This window comes from Coregonus lavaretus (genome assembly GCF_964263955.1).
Source record: "Coregonus lavaretus genome assembly, contig: HAP1_SCAFFOLD_5093, whole genome shotgun sequence".
Taxonomy (NCBI): domain Eukaryota; kingdom Metazoa; phylum Chordata; class Actinopteri; order Salmoniformes; family Salmonidae; genus Coregonus; species Coregonus lavaretus.
The window spans coordinates 2269-23194 of record NW_028166429.1 but is presented as its reverse complement, the minus strand read 5'-3'; the positions used below and the strand labels follow the sequence as shown (position 1 = coordinate 23194).

The 20926-nt window shown below is 43.2% G+C and overlaps 1 protein-coding gene across 1 annotated transcript in view; it reads left to right on the top strand.

The window, feature by feature from the left end:
- LOC311114730 (thiamine pyrophosphokinase 1-like) overlaps positions 1-20682 on the top strand; it is a gene marked incomplete at its 5' end in the record, with an annotated part of 37187 nt that extends 16505 nt beyond the window's left edge. Inside the window, 3 exons of the mRNA XM_084189968.1 lie at positions 292-387; positions 17269-17415; positions 20602-20682. Of these exons, the coding sequence (XP_084046094.1) occupies positions 292-387; positions 17269-17415; positions 20602-20658 (300 nt within the window). The 3' untranslated portion in view covers positions 20659-20682. The remainder of the gene's footprint in view (positions 1-291; positions 388-17268; positions 17416-20601) is intronic.
- Positions 20683-20926: the final 244 nt, after the last annotated feature.

Here is a 20926-nt window from a genome sequence, read left to right as displayed (position 1 = left end):
CTCTACATAAATGAAAGAGAGAGCAGGGAGGGATAGAGGTATTATTCAGGGGATGGAGGGGGCATAAGATGGAGCGGGCGGTGAAAGAAATGAATAGAAGAAAGGCTGTGTTATTCCTGTTGCGAGCGGGAACTCACCTGGAACGAACTACCTTTTAAGGGCATTCACTGGAACGTAGTGTGTGTGTGTTTGAGACAGCTCAGAGACTTACATTATTCACTGAATAAAGAGGAGGGATTTTTGCTATTTTTGCCTGCCTCTGTATCTGTCTGTCTATCTCTCTCCCTCTAGACGTGTCAGTTAACAGAGAGATCAGATCAGGAGCTGACTGACTTCACTAAATGCCTGGCCATCATGGTGGATGAGATCAAGAGACAACCGCTTCAGGTAATCCTCCTCCTCCTCTCCCTCCCCTCTCCTTCCTCTCTGTCAGGTTATATACACCTTTCTGTTTGTCACTGTTTCTGTGTGTGTGTCTGATGGTGGGTAAGAGTGAAATGTCCATGTGTGCAGTGAGGGACTTGGGGAGAATAACACTCGGACAAACACACATCCTCTCTGACAGTTGAGAGACACCCACAGACACACACACAGACACACACACACAGACACACACACAGACACACACACACACACACACACACACACACACACACACACACACACACACACACACACACACACACACACACACACACACACACACACACACACACACACACACACACACACACACACACAGGGGTCCCTGATGAACTGTCACTCAGCCAGTGAACCAGTGTCCTCAAACAGTCTGTCTAGTTAATCACTGAGACAGAATCAGACCATCTATCCTCTAACTCTGAGCGTTATGCCAAAACATCCCTTTTAACCTTCTGTTTGTTCTTCTCTTGAGTATTATCTAACCTCCCTGTCCCGAAGATATACAAATAACCTGTAGCAGTGTTGAAAGACTGAGTAAGACTACGATGAAAAAGACAGACAGTATAGTGAGTAACCATGATGTACTGTAACAGTCCATGTCTGGCAGGTTTCCAGCCAGCCAGATTTATGGGAATTAGACTAATGATCGTCATTACATTCATCATTTACATTTACATCATTTCACTCTGACAGTCATCATGAAATTATCACATTATCACATTATAACAGTATCACAGTAAAACATTATCACATTCTCAATGCCAGAATATCATCAGACAGAGCATTATTATTTGCAGGGGTGCTTTTATGGTTTTAGAAGTGGGGGGGGGGACATAATTTGGCAGGGGGTCTGGGGGTCCACCCATTTTCTGGGTAATCTAAAGCTAATTTCCTGCATTTCTACACAATCTAATATGACCGATGGCCCTTCTAGCCATCTCTATTTAGCCCACAGTCTTCAAGCTAGGTAAGAGATCATTATTAAATATGTTTAAGTGATTGATAAGACTGAACTATATTTTTGTTCAGTGGAATTCATATCATAGGTCTAATAGTACTATAGAGCTATTTTTACTTCCACACAATATAGCTACATATGAGTTATAGTAACACAGAGTTACATATGGAATAAACAAAAACAAAACGTACAGTCAATAACACAATAGAAAATCTATATACAGTGTGTGCAAATGTAGTAAGTTATGGAGGTAAGGCAATAAATTGGCCATAGTGCAAAATAATTACAATTTAATATTAACACTGGAATGCTAGATGTGCAGAAGATGATGTGCAAATAGAGATACTGGGGTGCAAATGAGCAAAATAAATAACAATGTAAACAACAATATGGGGTAGTTGGGTGGGCTAATTACAGATGGGCTGTGTACAGGTGCAGTGATCAGTAAGCTGCTCTGACAACTGATGCTTAAAGTTAGTGAGGGAGATAAGTGTCTCCAGCTTCAGAGATTTTTGCAGTTCGTTCAAGTCATTTGCAGCATAGAACTGGAAGGAATGGCGGCCAAAGGAGGTGTTGAACTCTATCTGAGAAGTAGATGGTGAACCAGGCGAGGCAGTCATTTGAGAAACCAAGGCTATTTAGTCTGCCAATAAGAATGCGGTGATTGACAGAGTCAAAAGCCTTGGCCAGGTCGATTAAGACGGCTGCACAGTACTGTCTATTATCGATTGCGGTTATTATATTGTTTAGGACCTTGAGCGTGGCTGAGGTGCACCCATGACCAGCTCGGAAACCAGATTGCATAGCGAAGAAGGTACGGTGGGATTCGAAATGGTCGGTGATCTGTTTGTTAACTAGGCTTTCAAATACTTGGAAGGGCAGGATGGATATACAGTGAGGGGAAAAAAGTATTTGATCCCCTGCTGATTTTGTACATTTGCCCACTGACAAAGAAATGATCAGTCTATAATTAGGTAGGTTTATTTGAACAGTGAGAGACAGAATAACAACAAAAAAATCCAGAAAAACCCATTTCAAAAATGTTATAAATTGATTTGCATTTTAATGAGGGAAATAAGTATTTGACCCCCTCTCAATCAGAAAGATTTCTGGCTCCCAGGTGTCTTTTATACAGGTATCGAGCTGAGATTAGGAGCACACTCTTAAAGGGAGTGCTCCTAATCTCAGTTTTGTTACCTGTATAAAAGACACCTGTCCACAGAAGCAATCAATCAATCAGATTCCAAACTCTCCACCATGGCCAAGAACAAAGAGCTCTCCAGGGATGCCAGGGACAAGATTGTAGACCTATACAAGGCTGGAATGGGCTACAAGACCATCGCCAAGCAGCTTGGTGAGAAGGTGACAACAGTTGGTGCGATTATTCGCAAATGGAAGAAACACAAAAGAACTGTCAATCTCCCTCGGCCTGGGGCTCCATGTATGATCTCACCTTGTGGAGTTGCAATGATCATGAGAACGGTGAGGAATCAGCCCAGAACTACACGGGAGGATCTTGTCAATAATCTCAAGGCAGCTGGGACCATAGTCACCAAGAAAACAATTGGTAACACACTACGCCGTGAAGGACTGAAATCCTGCTCAAGAAAGCACATATACAGGGCCGTCTGAAGTTTGCCAATGAACATCTGAATGATTAAGAGGAGAACTGGGTGAAAGTGTTGTGGTCAGATGAGACCAAAATCGAGCTCTTTGGCATCAACTCAACTCGCCGTGTTTGGAGGAGGAGGTATGCTTTGGGGGTGTTTTTCTGCTAAGGGGACAGGACAACTTCATCGCATCAAAGGGCCGATGGACGGGGCCATGTACCGTCAAATCTTGGGTGAGAACCTCCTTCCCTCAGCCAGGGCATTGAAAATGGGTTGTGGATGGGAATTCCAGCATGACAATGACCCAAAACACACGGCCAAGGCAACAAAGGAGTGCCTCAAGAAGAAGCACATTAAGTTCCTGGAGTGGCCTAGCCAGTAGAAAATCTGTGGAGGGAGCTGAAGGTTCGAGTTGCCAAACGTCAGCCTCGAAACCTTAATGACTTGGAGAAGATCTGCAAAGAGGAGTGGAACAAAACCCCTCCTGAGATGTGTGCAAACCTGGTGGCCAACTACAACAAACGTCTGACCTGATTGCCAACAAGGGTTTTGTCACCAAGTACTAAGTCATGTTTTGCAGAGGGGTCAAATACTTATTTCCCTCATTAAAATGCAAATCAATTTCTAACACTTTTGACATGCTTTTTTCTGGATTTTTTTGTTGTTATTCTGTCTCTCACTGTTCAAATAAACCTACCATTACAATTATAGACTGATCATGTCTTTGTCAGTGGGCAAACGTACAAAATCAGCAGGGGCATGGGCAGGTTGCAGCGGAGGGTGCAGAGCTGGTGGCCGGGGTAGGGGTAGCCAGGTGTAAAGCATGGCCAGGCGTAGGAAAATGCTTATTGAAATTCTCGATTATCGTAGATTTATCGGTGGTGACAGTGTTTCCTAGCCTCAGTGCAGTTGGTAGCTGAGAGGAGGTGCTCTTATTCTCCATGGACTCCAAAACTTTTTGGAGTTGCTACAGGATGCAAATTTCTGTTTGAAAAAGCTAGCCTTTGTTTTCCTAACTGATTGTGTATATTGGTTCCTGACTTCCCTGAAAAGTTGCATATCGCGAGGGCTGTTTGATGCTAATGCAGTACGCCACAGTATGTTTTTGTGCTGGTCAAGGGCAGTCAGGTCTGGGGTGAACCAGGGGCTATATCTGTTCTTAGTTTGAATTTTTTGAATGGGGCATGCTTATTTAAGATGGAGAGGAAAGCACTTTTGAAGAACATCCAGGCATCCTCTACTGACGGAATGAGGTCAATATCCATCCAGGATACCCGGCCAGGTCAATTAGAAAGTGTTTTAGGGAGCGTTTGACAGTGATGAGGGGTGGACGTTTGACCGCGGACCCGTTACGGACGCAGGCAATGAGGCAGTGATCGCTGAGATCCTGGTTGAAGACAGTGGAGGTGTATTTAGAGGGTAAGTTAGTCAGGATGATATCTATGAGGGTGCCCATGTTTACGGATTTAGGGTTGTACCTGGTAGGTTCCTTGATAATTTGTGTGAGATTGAGGGCATCTAGTTTAGATTGTAGGACGGCCGGGGTGTTAAGCATATCCCAGTTTAGGTCACCAAGCAGTACGAACTCTGAGGATAGATGGGGGGCAAGCAATTCACATATGGTGTCCAGGGCACAACTGGGGGCTGAGGGGGGTCTGTAGCAAGCGGCAACAGTGTGAGAGTTATTTCTGGAAAGGTGGATTTTTTAGAAGTAGAAGCTCAAACTGTTTGGGCACAGACCTGGATAGTATGATACAGCTCTGCAGGCTATCTCTACAGTAGATTGCAACCCCGCCCCCTTTTGCAGTTCTATCTAGACTGAAAATGTTGTAGTTCGGAATGGAAATTCATGAATTTTTGGTGGCCTTCCTAAGCCAAGATTCAGACACTGCTAGAACATCAGGGTTGGCAGAGTGTGCTAACGCAGTGAATAACTCAAACTTGTGGAGGAGACTTCTGATGTTAATATGCAAGAAACCAAGGCTTTTACGGTTACAGAAGTCAACAAATGATAGCGCCTGGGAAGTAGGAGTGATACTGGGGGCTACAGGGCCTGGGTTAACCTCTACATCATCAGAGGAACAGAGGAGGAATAGAATAAGGATACGGCTAAAGGCTTTAAGAACTGGTCTTCTAGTGCGTTGGGTACAGAGAAAGGGGGCAGATTTCTGGGCGTTGTAGAATAGATTCAGGGCATTATGTACAGACAAGGATATGGAAGGATATGAGTACAGTGGAGGTACACCTAAGCATTGGGTAACTATGAAAGAGATAGCATCACTGGAGGTACCGATTGAGCATATGGGGGGTGGGACAAAGGAGCTCTCTGAGGCTGGTTGAGCTGAACTTGGGGCTCTACAGTGAAATTGTATAATAAGAACTAACCCAAACAGCAATAGGCTAAGCATATTGACATGGGAGAGAGGCACCCTCTGCCAACCCTGATGTTCTAGCAGTGTCTGAATCTTGGCTTAGGAAGGCCACCAAAAATTCATGAATTTCCATTCCGAACTACAACATGATTGCGTAATCACAGGTGTTATTAGAGAGGGCTAAGATAACTGGTAATGGCAACAAAAGTTTGGGCTGAGGCTAAACAGATAAACAGGATGGGGTACTGTGTAAAGGAACAGTCCAGCAGGCATTAGCTGTGTAGTTGAGTGATCATAAGGTCCAGTGAACAGCACTAAGTAAGTCCGAGAGCAGATCGTAGGCTGCTACAGCACAGGCGAGCAGGAGGCACGGCTGTTGATTGCACGTGCTAGCGGGCCGGGGCTAGCAGATCGATCTTCGTGGTCGTCGCAACGGGAAGCCTGTTGAAACCACATCAGACGATTACGTCGGCAGACCAGACGTGATGGATCGGCGGGGCTCCGTGTCGACACTAGGAGTTCCCGTCCGGTTGACAGAGAGGTAGATAGCTGGGAGATGGGCCTGGCTCGAGGCTAGCTCAAGGCTAACTGGTACGTCGGGAAGTGGATATTAGCTAACAACAGCCATTCGGTTGCAGCTAGCTAGTTGTGATGGTCCGGTGTTAAAGTCCAGTGATTCCGGCAGAAAATCCGATATGCTCTGGGTCGATAGCACGCTGTGCAGGCCGATAATTGTCCAGGCTAGAGCTGGCTGGTAGGTAGTGCAGGCCACGGACAGTGGTAAAGACCGCTAACGGTGGCTAATAGCAAGTAGCTAGTTAGCTGGCTAGCTGGCTAGTTTCAGCCGTAGGTTCTTGAGAAAAATAAAGAAATAATAGAATCCGTTCCACATTGGGTGAGGCGGGTTGCAGGAAAGTATATTTAGTTAGAGGATGGAAAGTGAGATAGAGAAATATATACGAATAAAAGACAAAAAACAACAAAAAAACTGGCTATTTACACGAGGACACAACACAACACAATACACAACCGCACTACTACGCCATCTTGGATTTATGAAATAGTAGCCAGTTTCTGCTCTGCTCGCATTAACAAATCGGAGAAAAAGCGCTACACCAACACTAGCTGCCTCTGTTCATCTCTCCCGTGCTGGTCCTATACGCCAGCCTTTCAGAAGCGTTGCCTTCACACAGCCTGTCCGCACGCTCTGTGGTGTCCGTGTGGTTCTAAATTCTGCAGGCTGAAACCTGAAAACGACCTACCTGACCGCTCTGAGAAGTCTGCATGGTCCTAAAGCACACGGGAGCGGGTTGTGTATCACAGTGCAATGACAACTGGGGGGGACAAATATGCAATTTCAGAATGTGGGGGCTCATGTTCCCCCCCGTCCCCAGTGAAAGTTGCACCCCTGATTATTTGTATGATATTGAAGTCTCTTAATAGTGAGAGACAGAGCACTGTCTGTAGATTTGTAGAGGCTAAAGTAGGTAATGCTGCGTAATGTACTTTAGTAGCCTGGTCTCAAATCTGTACATCAACCATGACAACAGCAGTCAGACAGGTTGGCTAAAGCACATGCAGATCTGGGATCAGGCTAGTAATAATAATAATAATACGCCATTTAGCAGACGCTTTTATCCAAAGCGACTTACAGTCAGTACTTCTTTGGAGGTTACATAAGTTGTATAATATAGGCTATTCCATTGGTTTGTCCTGTTTCCATTTGTGTTATCTGTCTGTGCTGGCACAAGTTTGTTTGTCTTATTCTAGGCTGTGGTTAAAGGTGCTGAAGTTGCAACGTAAAGATTTAACATAATACTTTCTTTCTATTTTATAATCTTTCTCTGTCTCCAAGGACCATAGCTCGGCAACGCTTGTTTACAGAACACTGTCATTCAGACGATAAGATCAATTATTTTCTAAAGCAGTTTGGTGTGCGTGCAGCCTTATAAGAGAAAAGTGTTTTTCTAAAGCTGTTCTCTGTTGTGTGTGGGTGTTTGACAGATGTGGATTTTACCTCAATAATCACAATTTCTAAATCTGTTTATTTGTGGCCAAAGCCTATCACTGTCTCTAAGTCATTATCATACCTTAATCATGGTCAAAGTGCCGTGGAGTGTCAGCCAGTATGGTAGTGTTTGTGCTTATAATTTATTTTGCATTTGAATCATTTAGCAGACGCTCTTATCCAGAGCGACTTACAGGAGCAATTATGGTTAAGTGCCTTGCTCAAGGGCACATCGACATATTTTTCAACTAGTCGGCTCGGGCCAAAAAGCTCTTAACCGCTAGGCTACCTGCCGCCCTATGGTTTGCAATTACATCGAGAGCATGAACTAGTACAGCATGTTTATTTCCTGAATATATATATATATATGTACAGTTGAAGTCGGAAGTTTACATACATTTAGGTTGGAGTCATTAAAACTCGTTTTTCAACCACTCCACAAATTTCTTGTTAACAAACTGTAGTTTTGGCAAGTCGGTTAGGACATCTACTTTGTGCATAACACAAGTAATTTTTCCAACAATTATTTACAGACAGATTATTTCACTGTATCACAATTCCAGTGGGTCAGAAGTTTACATACACTAAGTTGACTGTGCCTTTAAACAGCTTAGAAAATTCCAGAAAATGATGTCATGGCTTTAGAAGCTTCTGATAGGCTAATTGACATAATTTGAGTCAATTGGAGGTGTACCTGTGGATGTATTTCAAGGCCTACCTTCCAACTCAGTGCCTCTTTGCTTGACATCATGGGAAAATCAAAAGAAATCAGCCAAAAAATGGTAGACCTCCACAAGTCTGGTTCATCCTTGGGAGCAATTTCCAAATGCCTGAAGTTACCACGTTCATCTGTACAAACAATAGTACGCAAGTATAAACACCATGGGACCACGCAGCCGTCATACCGCTCAGGAAGGAGACGTGTTCTGTCTCCTAGAGATGAACGTACTTTGGTGCGAAAAGTGCAAATCAATCCCAGAACAACAGCAAAGGACCTTGTGAAGATGCTGGAGGAAACAGGTACAATATGTATCTATAAGTATCTATATCCACAGTAAAACGAGTCCTATATCGACATAACCTGAAAGACCGCTCAGCAAGGAAGAAGCCACTGCTCTAAAACCGCCATAAAAAAGTCAGACTACGGTTTGCAACTGCACATGGGGACAAAGATCGTACTTTTTGGAGAAATGTCCTCTTGTTTGATGAAAGAAAAATAGAACTGTTTTGCCATAATGACCATCATTATGTTTGGAGGAAAAAGGGGGGTCTTGCAAGCCAAAGAACACCATCCCAACCGTGAAGCACGGGGGTGGCAGCATCATGCTGTGGGGGTGCTTTGCTGCAGGAGGGACTGGTGCACTTCACAAAATAGATGGCATCATGAGGAAGGAAAATGATGTGGACATATTGAAGCAACATCTCAAGACTTCAGTCAGGAAGTTAAAGCTTGGCCGCAAATGGATCTTGCAAATGGACAATGACCCCAAGCATACTTCCAAAGTTGTGGAAAAATGGCTTAAGGACAACAAAGTCAAGGTATTGGAGTGGCCATCACAAAGCCCTGACCCCAATCCTATAGAAAATGTGTGGGCAGAACTGAAAAAGCATGTGCGAGCAAGGAGGCCTACAAACCTGACTCAGTTACACCAGCTCTGTCAGGAGGAATGGGCCAAAATGTACCCAACTTATTTTGGGAAGCTTGTGGAAGGCTACCCGAAACATTTGACCCAAGTTAAACAATTTAAAGGCAATGCTACCAAATACTAATTGAGTGTATGTAAACTTCTGACCCACTGGGAATGTGATGAAAGAAATAAAAGCTGAAATAAATAATTCTCTCTACTATTATTCTGATATTTCACATTCTTAAAATAAAGTGGCGATCCTAACTGACCTAAGACAGGGAATTTTTACTAGGATTAAATGTAAGGAATTGTAAAAAACTGAGTTTAAATGTATTTGGCTAAGGTGTATGTAAACTTCCGACTTCAACTGTACATATAATTTATGTATATACACAACTCAAATTTCACGGGTCTAGCAGATTCAATTTATTTTCATAGTGTTATTATGTACAGTAGGTGGTAATTGGCTTCTAACAAGCCAGCACTACAACAGTATTAGATCCAGAGTTATTCTGGAAGCTCATTCTGACTCTCTCTCTCTCTCTGTCTCTCTGTGTGTCTGTGCATTCATGTGTCATCTCTCCTCCTGTCTGTGTGTGTGTTCTGTCAGTGAAGTGCTAATTGTAATTATCAGGTTTAACTGTGACGTTTTTAACTGAACATTATGGGTGAGAGGTTCTGACAAAGGCTGGTAAAGATAAATATGTGAGTGTCTGTGTGTTTCAATCCGAAGTCAAAGAAATAAAAGCTGAAATAAATCATTCTCTCTACTATTATTCTGACATTTCACATTCTTAAAATAAAGTGGTGATCCTAACTGACCTAAGACAGGGAATCTTTACTAGGATTAAATGTCAGGAATTGTGAAAAACTAAGTTTAAATGTATTTGGCTAAGGTGTTTGTAAACTTCCGACTTCAACTGTGTATATATATATACAGTGGGGAGAACAAGTATTTGATACACTGCCAATTTTGCAGGTTTTCCTACTTACAAAGCATGTAGAGGTCTGTAATTTTTATCATAGGTACACTTCAACTGTGAGAGACGGAATCTAAAACAAAAATCCAGAAAATCACATTGTATGATTTTTAAGTAATTAATTTGCATTTTATTGCATGACAAAGTATTTGATACATCAGAAAAGCAGAACTTAATATTTGGTACAGAAACCTTTGTTTGCAATTACAGAGATCATACGTTTCCTGTAGGTCTTGACCAGGTTTGCACACACTGCAGCAGGGATTTTGGCCCACTCCTCCATACAGACCTTCTCCAGATCCTTCAGGTTTCAGGGCTGTCGCTGGGCAATACGGACTTTCAGCTCCCTCCAAAGATTTTCTATTGGGTTCAGGTCTGGAGACTGGGTAGGCCACTCCAGGACCTTGAGATGCTTCTTACGTTGTCATGCTGGAAGACCCAGCCACGACCCATCTTCAATGCTCTTACTGAGGGAAGGAGGTTGTTGGCCAAGATCTCGCGATACATGGCCCCATCATCCTCCCCTCAATACGGTGCAGTCGTCCTGTCCCCTTTGCAGAAAAGCATCCCCAAATAATGATGTTTCCACCTTCATGCTTCACGGTTGGGATGGTGTTCTTGGGGTTGTACTCATCCTTCTTCTTCCTCCAAACACGGCGAGAGGAGTTTAGACCAAAAAGCTCTATTTTTGTCTCATCAGACCACATTACCTTCTCCCATTCCTCCTCTGGATCATCCAGATGGTCATTGGCAAACTTCAGACGGGCCTGGACATGTGCTGGCTTGAGCAGAGGAACCTTGCGTGCGCTGCAGGATTTTAATCCATGACGCCGTAGTGTGTTACTAATGGTTTTCTTTGAGACTGTGGTCCCAGCTCTCTTCAGGTCATTGACCAGGTCCTGCCGTGTAGTTCTGGGCTGATCACTCACCTTCCTCATGATCATTGATGCCCCACGAGGTGAGATCTTGCATGGAGCCCCAGACCGAGGATGATTGACCATCATCTTGAACTTCTTCCATTTTCTAATAATTGCGCCAACAGTTGTTGCCTTCTCACCAAGCTGCTTGCCTATTGTCCTGTAGCCCATCCCAGCCTTGTGCAGGTCTACAATTTTATCCCTGATGTCCTTACACAGGTGTCTGGTCTTGGCCATTGTGGAGAGATTGGAGTCTGTTTGATTGAGTGTGTGGACAGGTGTCTTTTATACAGGTAATGAGTTCAAACAGGTGCAGATAATAAAGGTAATGAGTGGAGAACAGGAGGGCTTCTTAAAGAAAAACTAACAGGTCTGTGAGAGCCGGAATTCTTACTGGTTTGTAGGTGATCAAATACTTATGTCATGCAATAAAATGAAAATGAATTACTTAAAAATCATACAATGTGATTTTCTGGATTTTTGTTTTAGATTCCGTCTCTCACAGTTGAAGTGTACCTATGATAAAAATTACAGACCTCTACATGCTTTGTAAGTAGGAAAACCTGCAAAATTGGCAGTGTATCAAATACTTGTTCTCCCCACTGTATATAATACACTGCTCAAAAAAATAAAGGGAACACGTAAACAACACAATGTAACTCCAAGTCAATCACACTTCTGTGAAATCAAACTGTCCACTTAGGAAGCAACACTGATTGACAATACATTTCACATGCTGTTGTGCAATTGGAATAGACAACAGGTGGAAATTATAGGCAATTAGCAAGACACCCCCAATAAAGGACTGGTTTTGCAGTTGCTGACCACAGACCACTTCTCAGTTCCTATGCTTCCTGGCTGATGTTTTGGTCACTTTTGATTGCTAGCGGTGCTTTCACTCTAGTGGTAGCATGAGACGGAGTCTACAACCCACACAAGTGGCTCAGGTAGTGCAGCTCATCCAGGATGGCACATCAATGCGAGCTGTGGGAAGAAGGTTTGCTGTGTCTGTCAGCGTAGTGTCCAGAGCATGGAGGCGCTACCATGAGACAGGCCAGTACATCAGGAGACGTGGAGGAGGCCGTAGGAGGGCAACAACCCAGCAGCAGGACTGCTACCTCCGCCTTTGTGCAAGGAGGAGCAGGAGGAGCACTGCCAGAGCCCTGAAAAATGACCTCCAGCAGGCCACAAATGTGCATGTGTCTGCTCAAACGGTCAGAAACAGACTCCATGAGGGTGGTATGAGGGCCCGATGTCCACAGGTGGGGGTTGTGCTTACAGCCCAACACCGTGCAGGACGTTTGGCATTTGCCAGAGAACACCAAGATTGGCAAATTCGCCACTGGCGCCCTGTGCCCTTCACAGATGAAAGCAGGTTCACACTGAGAGTCTGGAGACGCCGTGGAGAACATTCTGCTGCCTGCAACATCCTCCAGCATGACCTGTTTGGCGGTGGGTCAGTCATGGTGTGGGGTGGCATTTCTTTGGGGGGCCGCACAGCCCTCCATGTGCTCGCCAGAGGTAGCCTGACTGCCATTAGGTACCGAGATGAGATCCTCAGACCCCTTGTGAGACCATATGCTGGTGCGGTTGGCCCTGGGTTCCTCCTAATGCAAGACAATGCTAGACCTCATGTGGCTGGAGTGTGTCAGCAGTTCCTGCAAGAGGAAGGCATTGATGCTATGGACTGGCCCGCCCGTTCCCCAGACCTGAATCCAATTGAGCACATCTGGGACATCATGTCTCGCTCCATCCACCAACGCCACGTTGCACCACAGACTGTCCAGGAGTTGGCGGATGCTTTAGTCCATTTCTGGGAGGAGATCCCTCAGGAGACCATCCGCCACCTCATCAGGAGCATGCCCAGGTGTTGTAGGGAGGTCATACAGGCACGTGGAGGCCACACACACTACTGAGCCTCATTTTGACTTGTTTTAAGGACATTACATCAAAGTTGGATCAGCCTGTAGTGTGGTTTTCCACTTTAATTTTGAGGGTGACTCCAAATCCAGACCTCCATGGGTTGATACATTTGATTTCCATTGATCATTTTTGTGTGATTTTGTTGTCAGCACATTCAACTATGTAAAGAAAAAAGTATTTAATAAGATTATTTCATTCATTCAGATCTAGGATGTGTTATTTTAGTGTTCCCTTTATTTTTTTGAGCAGTGTATATGTAAAACGGTTGCACCCCAGGGATTCTCCAAACTCTCTGCTGCTCTCAGTGAAAGAGAGGGATGGTGAGAGGCAGAGTGGGAGAGCTATATCGAAGAGAGGGTAAATCCATTTGAATTCAATCACTCACCTTCCATACATATTTGCCCATTGTAGAAGTGCTCAGAAAGTGACTTTTTGGAACTGAATGCCAAAACATTAAAGAGATAAAGGTGCTGAAAGTTGACCCATTTTCTAACCATGAGACATCCATGTCTTCATCACTTAAAAATATAAAAGGTTGAGATTGATATCATTTAAAAGCTTACGACCAGGGTTGTCAAACTATTTTATAATTTCTAAATGTCATTTTTGGTACATTTAATGTAAATTATCAAAAAACGTGTGAACTCAGATTTTTTTCATATTGACGTATGTTGCAGCTTAGACCCTATTTTTTATTTATTTATTTCACCTTTATTTAACCAGGTAAGCCAGTTGAGAACAAGTTCTCATTTACAACTGTGACCTGGCCAAGCAAAGCAGTGCGATAACAACAACAACACAGAGTTACATATGGGGTAAACAAAACATAAAGTCAAAAATACAACAGAATACAGTGTGTGCAAATGTAGTAAATTATGGAGGTAAGGCAATAAATAGGCCATAGTGCAAAATAGTTACAATTTCGTATTAACACTGGAATGATAGATGTGCAAAAGATTATGTGCAAATAGAGATACTGGGGTGCAAATTAGTATAAAATAAATAACAATACGGGGATGAGGTAGTTGGGTGGGCTAATTACAGATGGGCTGTGTACAGGTGCAGTGATCGGTAAGCTGCTCTGACAACTGACAACTTAAAGTTATTGAGGGAGATAAGAGTCTCCAGCTTCAGAGATTTTTGCAGTTCGTTCCAGTTATTTGCAGCAGAGAACTGGAAGGAATGGCGGCCAAAGGAGGTGTTGGCTTTGGGGATGACCAGTGAGATATACCTGCTGGAGCGCAGACTACGGGTGGGTGTTGCTATGGTGACCAGTGAGCTAAGATAAGGCGGGGATTTGCCTAGCAGTGATTTATAGATGACCTGGAGCCAGTGGGTTTGGCGACGAATATGTAGTGAGTGCCAGCCAACAAGAGTGTACAGGTCACAATGGTGAGTAGTATATGGGGCTTTGGTGACAAAACGGATGGCACTGTGATAGATTACATCCAATTTTCTGAGTAGAGTGTTGGAGGCTATTTTGTAAATGACATCGCCGAAGTCAAGGATCGGTAGGATAGTCAGTTTTACGAGGGCATGTTTGGCAGCATGAGTGAAGGAGGCTTTGTTGCGAAATAGGAAGCTCATTCTAGATCTAACTTTTGATTGGAGATGCTTAATGTGAGCCTGGAATGAGAGTTTACAGTCTATCCAGACACCTAGGTATTTGTAGTTGTCCACATACTCTAGGTCAGACCTGCCGAGAGTAGTGATTCTAGTCGGGTGGGCGGGTGCAAGCAGCGTAGATGATTTTACATCATCTAAGGTTTTTATGTTGTGACCGCCATTGGTTGAGACACAACATGCTCTTGAATACAGAGTGGGTGTCGTGTTTTGGCTGATAAATGTACTAAAATGGGAATACAATTTAAATTGCATCTTTCAAATGGTATCAGAAAGATGGTTGGAGGTCCAGACATCAGAGAATGTTGACTTGAATGGGAATATCAGTTTTAATTATACTGTCAATCCTCTAGGAAACCTATTGAAATATACAGTAGATAATAATATAGACATGACGGTGGGTGGTCATCGTTGTGGTAGTAATTAAAACCTAACATTTCAATTCAATTAACATTTCAATGGTGTACCTGCTAAATTACAGTGGTCTGAAGGGATAGGTCCCTTCTATGAATTATATTTCTATGATTTAAATGACACACACCCTGTATTGAAGAGCATGTTGTGTATCAACCGATGGTGGGTACAACACAAAAACCTCAGATGACGTGAAATAGGGTTTAAGCTTCAATATATGCGAATATGGAAAAAATATACACGTTTTTAGATAATTGGTCAACTTTGAGCACTTTTATCTCCTTCTGACCACTTCTTCCATGGGCAAACATGTATGAAAGGGTTTGTTTAAATCAGAAGGGATGCTGTTAAAAAGTGATTGAATTGAAATGTATTTACCGAGAGAGACTGGGAAAATAGAGAGAGAGAGAGAGAGAGAGAGAGAGAGAGAGAGAGAGAGAGAGAGAGAGAGAGAGAGAGAGAGAGAGAGAGAGAGAGAGAGAGAGAGAGAGAGAGAGAGAGAGAGAGAGAGAGAGAGAGAGAGAGAGAGAGAGAGAGAGAGAGAGAGAGAGAGAGAGAGAGAGAGAGAGAGAGAGAGAGAGAGAGAGAGAGAGAGAGAGAGAGAATTATAGTTATTTCAATGGCTGTCCAGATGTTTGAAGAGCTGAAAATACAGTGAGCTCCATAATTCATTGGACAGTGACAATTTTTTTGTTATTTTGGTTCTGTACTCTAGCACTTTGAGTTTGAAAGGATACAATGACAATGAGGGTGAAGTGCAGACTGTCAGCTTTAATTTGAGGGTATATTCATACATATCGGATGAACCGTTTAGAAATTATAGAAGCTTTTGTACATGGTCCCCCCCTTTTTCGGGCATCAAAAAACATTGGACAGTTTAACATAATGTAGAATAAAGTAATCATTGTTAATATTTGGTCGCATATCCTTTGCATGCAATGACTGCTTGAAGTCTGCGATGCATTGACATCACCAGACGCTGGGTATCTTCCCTGGTGATGCTCTGCCAGGCCTGTACTGCAGCCATCTTCAGTTCCTGCTTATTTTGGGGACTTATTGCCTTCAGTCTCCTCTTCAGCATGTAAAATGCATGTTCAATTGGATTCAGATCCGGTGATTGACTCGGCCAGTCAAGGATTTTCCACTTTTTGGCCATCAAAAACCCCTTTGTTGCTCTAGCAGTATGTTTAGGGTCATTGTCTTGTTGCATGATGAAGTGCTGTCCAATGAGTTTGGAGGCATTTGGTTTTATCTGAGCAGATAAAATATTTCTATAGACTTCAGAATTCATTGTTCTACTTCTGTCTGCAGTCACATCATCGATGAAGACAAGTGAGCCTGTTCCACTGGCAGCCATACAGGCCCAAGCCATAACACCCCCTCCACCATGTTTCACGGATGAGGTGGTATGCTTTGGATCATGGGCATTTCTTTTTTTTCTCCACACTTTCCTCTTTCCATCACTCTGGTACGTGTTAATCTTTGTCTCATCTGTCCACAATACTTTTTTCCAGAACTCTTGGGGCTCTTTTAGGTGCTTTTTAGCAAACTGTAATCTCGCCTTTCTGTTCTTCAGGCTTATCAGTGGTTTGCATCTTGTAGTGTACCCTCTGTAGTACTGCTGGTGTAGTCTTCTACGTATGGTAGACTTTGACACATCTACACCTGCATCCAGGAGAGTGTTTTTGATCTGTTGGGCTGTTGTCAGGGGGGTTTTCTTCACCATAGAGAGTATTCTCCGGTCATCCACTACAGTGGTCTTCCTCGGTCTACCGGGTCTTTTGACATAATTGAGTTCACCGGTTGTTTTTTTCTTGTTAATGATGAACCAAACTGTTGACTTGGGCATGGCCAGGATTTTTGCAATGTTCCTGATTGATTGATTTTAATTTCTGAGCCTTATGACGGCCAGCTTCATTTGCATCGACACTGCTGTCTTCCTCATGTTGTCACACCACAACAACAACCTCCAAAGGCAATAGCAAAGTCTAGAATCAATGCTATTCATCAACAGCTCTCCTGCATTCACTAACGACACAAATGAATACATCTGCCTAACGACACACATCTGTGAAGCCAATTTAACAAATACTTGTAGTACCTTAAAATGGGGGGACCATGTATAAAAGGTGCTATCATTTCTAAACAGTTCATCCGATATATATGAAAATACCCTCAAATTAAAGCTGACAGTCTGCACTTCACCCTCATTGTCATTGTATCCTTTCAAACTCAAAGTGCTAGAGTACAGAACCAAAATAACAAAAAATGTGTCACTGTCCAATGAATTATGGAGCTCACTGTATGTCAACCTTTCCGTCTAAAGACTACATGTTTCTCTCTTCTGACTTAAAATGGCAATCACAGTTTGTAGGATATTTTCAGACTTATTCTCTCTCTCTCTCTCTCTCTGTGGATACTATAGTGACTCTTGGTGGTCTGGCAGGAAGGTTTGACAAGACCCTGGCTTCAGTAGAGACGCTGTACCATGCCCTCAACATGACACAACTACCTCTGGTGGTTCTACAGGAATGCAGTCTAGCCTACCTGCTACGTCCGGTAACTACACATACACACACACTAGTGTTTTTACAATACCAACATTTTACATACAATACCAGGCCAAGTATCATACCGAGTAGTATCATGATACCACGGTGGAAGAAAGTCAGTGGCCTAGCATCCTGTTCGCCTTCGCTAGTTCCCATTTTCTAAACGTTCTCCAAAAACCTGTCACTGAAATTCACACTTCTACTCAATACAACACATTGAATGAAAACACTGCATAATGATATGCATGTCATTGTGTCAGTAAGGGGAAAACACTGCATACGGATCTGCATGTCATTGTGTCAGTCAGGGGAAAACACTGCATACTGATCTGCATGTCATTGTGTCAGTAAGGGGAAAACACTGCATACGGATCTGCATGTCATTGTGTCAGTAAGGGGAAAACACTGCATACGGATCTGCATGTCATTGTGTCAGTAAGGAAAACACTGCATACTGATCTGCATGTCATTGTGTCAGTCAGGGGAAAACACTGCATGAAACCTTTACTCTTCAGTTAACACACACTCTCTCTGTCTCCCTCACTCTCAGAAACACACACCACTCCCCCCCCCCCCCCCACACACACACACACACACTGCTCCCAACTTTTAAAAGGTTAGGCACCAAACAGAATTTAAGAGCACCAGAAATAAATAGATTTTTGATATAGTTTAGGCTTCCATTAGGCCTATATGAATCCTACCTTTTGAATCACATCTCATGAGTAGCATAACCTTTACCTTTCTTCCTGGGCCAATCAGATGAGCCTAAACCTACTGTCATGTTACCAGGATGTTAGCTAGCTAGGTAACATGACTGAACAACGTTGTTTGTTATCAAACCAATAATTAGCGACCCGGATTAGTTTAAAATGTCCTGCGACATGTGAAATTATATAAAATGCGCACGAATCCCGATACAAAGAAAGGCATCTCCGGTAATATGGGTCATGTGTTTTTAACCATTTAGGCTAGAGACAATACGTTTTCTTTGCTGTAAAGCTACAAGCATGCCTGTCGCGAAGCGGTGCTCCATTTTACCTCCCCTCTCTGACACCCAGAGGCTACATGACAGTGAACTTGCAAAGTCTACTCAGACTGGTCTGTGCACTTGGATTTAACAGGCAATGAAATTATACAATGTAGGCTATCAACATTGATCGCTTTGCGCGCTGCTCCAATGTAACAAATGTTCAAATCCAACAACAAAAGAGTCATCAGGGTCTGCATCCCCGCTCGCCATCACGGCTAAATTATATATATATATATTTTTAACTGATGGAGGAATAGATGCGCATGAAAAGCAGACTGAGAGAAGCAAGTGAGTCAGGGCCGTGCTGGTTACAGCTGCCACACGTGATATGCGCATGAAAGTTAAGTGAATATTATTGGACCAGCGCATACAAGAGACTAGTGGCTGTTGCTTAAATTCAAGTGAATTTATAAACAAAACTGACTTTATAAACATTTTATAACAGGCACCAGCAGGTTCTTTAGATCGGTAGGGCTGAAAAATTTGGTAGTATCGTATGAAACGGTACTACGGTATTCTAAAATATTGGTATCATAAGTATCATGACGTTTTGGTACCGTGATATTACCGTGGTACTGGCATACCATGCAACACACACACACCCAGTCAAGAGTCTTCAAAACACTTTAGTTACAAATGTTAGTATAAGGGTCCTTGACAAGGTTGTGTTCACCTTTGTGTTAAACCACATACGTTCAGTCTGTCAGTCAGTTCATTACATCAGCACTGCGGTGACAAATGAGCTTGATTAAGTGCGTCTCTGTTTGTGTGTGTGACTCACAGGAGTTAGATTAATTGGAGGTGTTGAGGTATGAAGCAGAAAATGACAAGATGTCTTTGGCATAATGACAAACAACAAAGAGAGGAGGGGAAGAGAGAAGGAGGGAGAGAACGGGTTATATGGGTGGTAATATAACTAGAGCAAAAACATTTCATTCAAAATGACTGTGCACCGCCTCCTTGTAAACTCATTCATCTGAGAAGAGGGAGTGAAGGGATTGATTTGGAGAGGAGGTAAAATAATTTTGGAGATACAAATTAAACAACCTCTCAGCAAATTATTATGGATAATAGGAGAGGGAGGTGTGTGCGTGTCTCTCTGCATGTGTGTCTGTGTGCATGCGTGTGCTACCAGCTCTCACGGTCTCAAGACAGAATTAGACATTTATCCAGGTTTGTCGAACATCCATTTTCGAAGTTGTTCCAAACGTTACATTTCTAAGTGTTTAAGGTTAAGTTTAGGCATTAACTCTGAATGGTTAAGGTAAGGGTTTGGGATAGGCTTAAAACAAACATCTCAAAAACAAACATCTTTCTCTCGCTAGATTCGAACATGCAACCTTTGGCATCGTGACTGGCGCGATGCGGCAAGGTTACTAAACCAACCCGGGTGTAATATAAGTCTAGCCACTGGTTGATTTTGTGGCGCTAGTCTAATTTCGCATAGGGAAGCACTTCCACACAAAATAATTTTCTCTGCGTGTGCTCCAGCTCCAGCGTTTTATTACCCCTATTAGCTCTACAGCCCTCAAAGCTGCAGTCGTCTTCCCCTGCACCTGCTACACCGGCCGTGACAGGTGATACAGGTCATTATCACATACATGTATACACACATGCATACTCTCCCTCACTTGGGGCTCTATTCAATCACATCTGCTTTAGCCGACATCCGCATAGGTGGAACTGTGTTAGAGCTGTCAAATCCACAAGCGGCTCCTGGCATTATACTTAAAGCGGGACATTGCCATTGGCTGCACAGAGTCACATGAACAGAAATCTCATGCAGCCCTGTTTACAAGTTTGAACACTGGAATGTGAGATGTAATCTACACCTCGATTAGGATGATAGAAATCCTCATTATTTCGTTGAATGATTTTGAATTTGAGCGTCATTATTTCTATATAGCCTACACTTTCTCGTTCTGAACTTGTAACGTGAGTGGGAGGGGTGTGGCTTCGTGACGATGATCAAGAGCAGCTGTTCACCGATTTGACAGATCCAACACAGTTACACCTCAGACACCGCCAAAACATCAGCTATGCGGGTGTCGGCTATCAGCGGTTAACGCTTGATCTGATTGAATTTAGGCCTTACACTCATTCACTCTGTTTAGTTGTATGATTATTGTCAGTTAAGAACATTTTGCTTTTCTCTTTTAGATCTGCCACCCGAGCAGTTCAGCTGCAGTCACAGCAGTCCTCTGCTGTGGTATTTAATTTACCGACTGCACCAGTTCCTACTACACTGGCCGTGAAGGGACAAACTTTTGAAGATTCCCAGATGGATACAGGTAATTCAGAATTATATTACATACACATACGCTCACTCACTCACACCAACAGATGTTCACACAGACATGTTGTTGAGCTGTATACTTACTGTGACTTTGTACATCTCTCTTTCAGATCTGCCATGCTCTCCACAACTGCCCGACAGCCTCACCCAGAAGTGAATACACTGGGCCTATCAAGACTGACAGAGCAG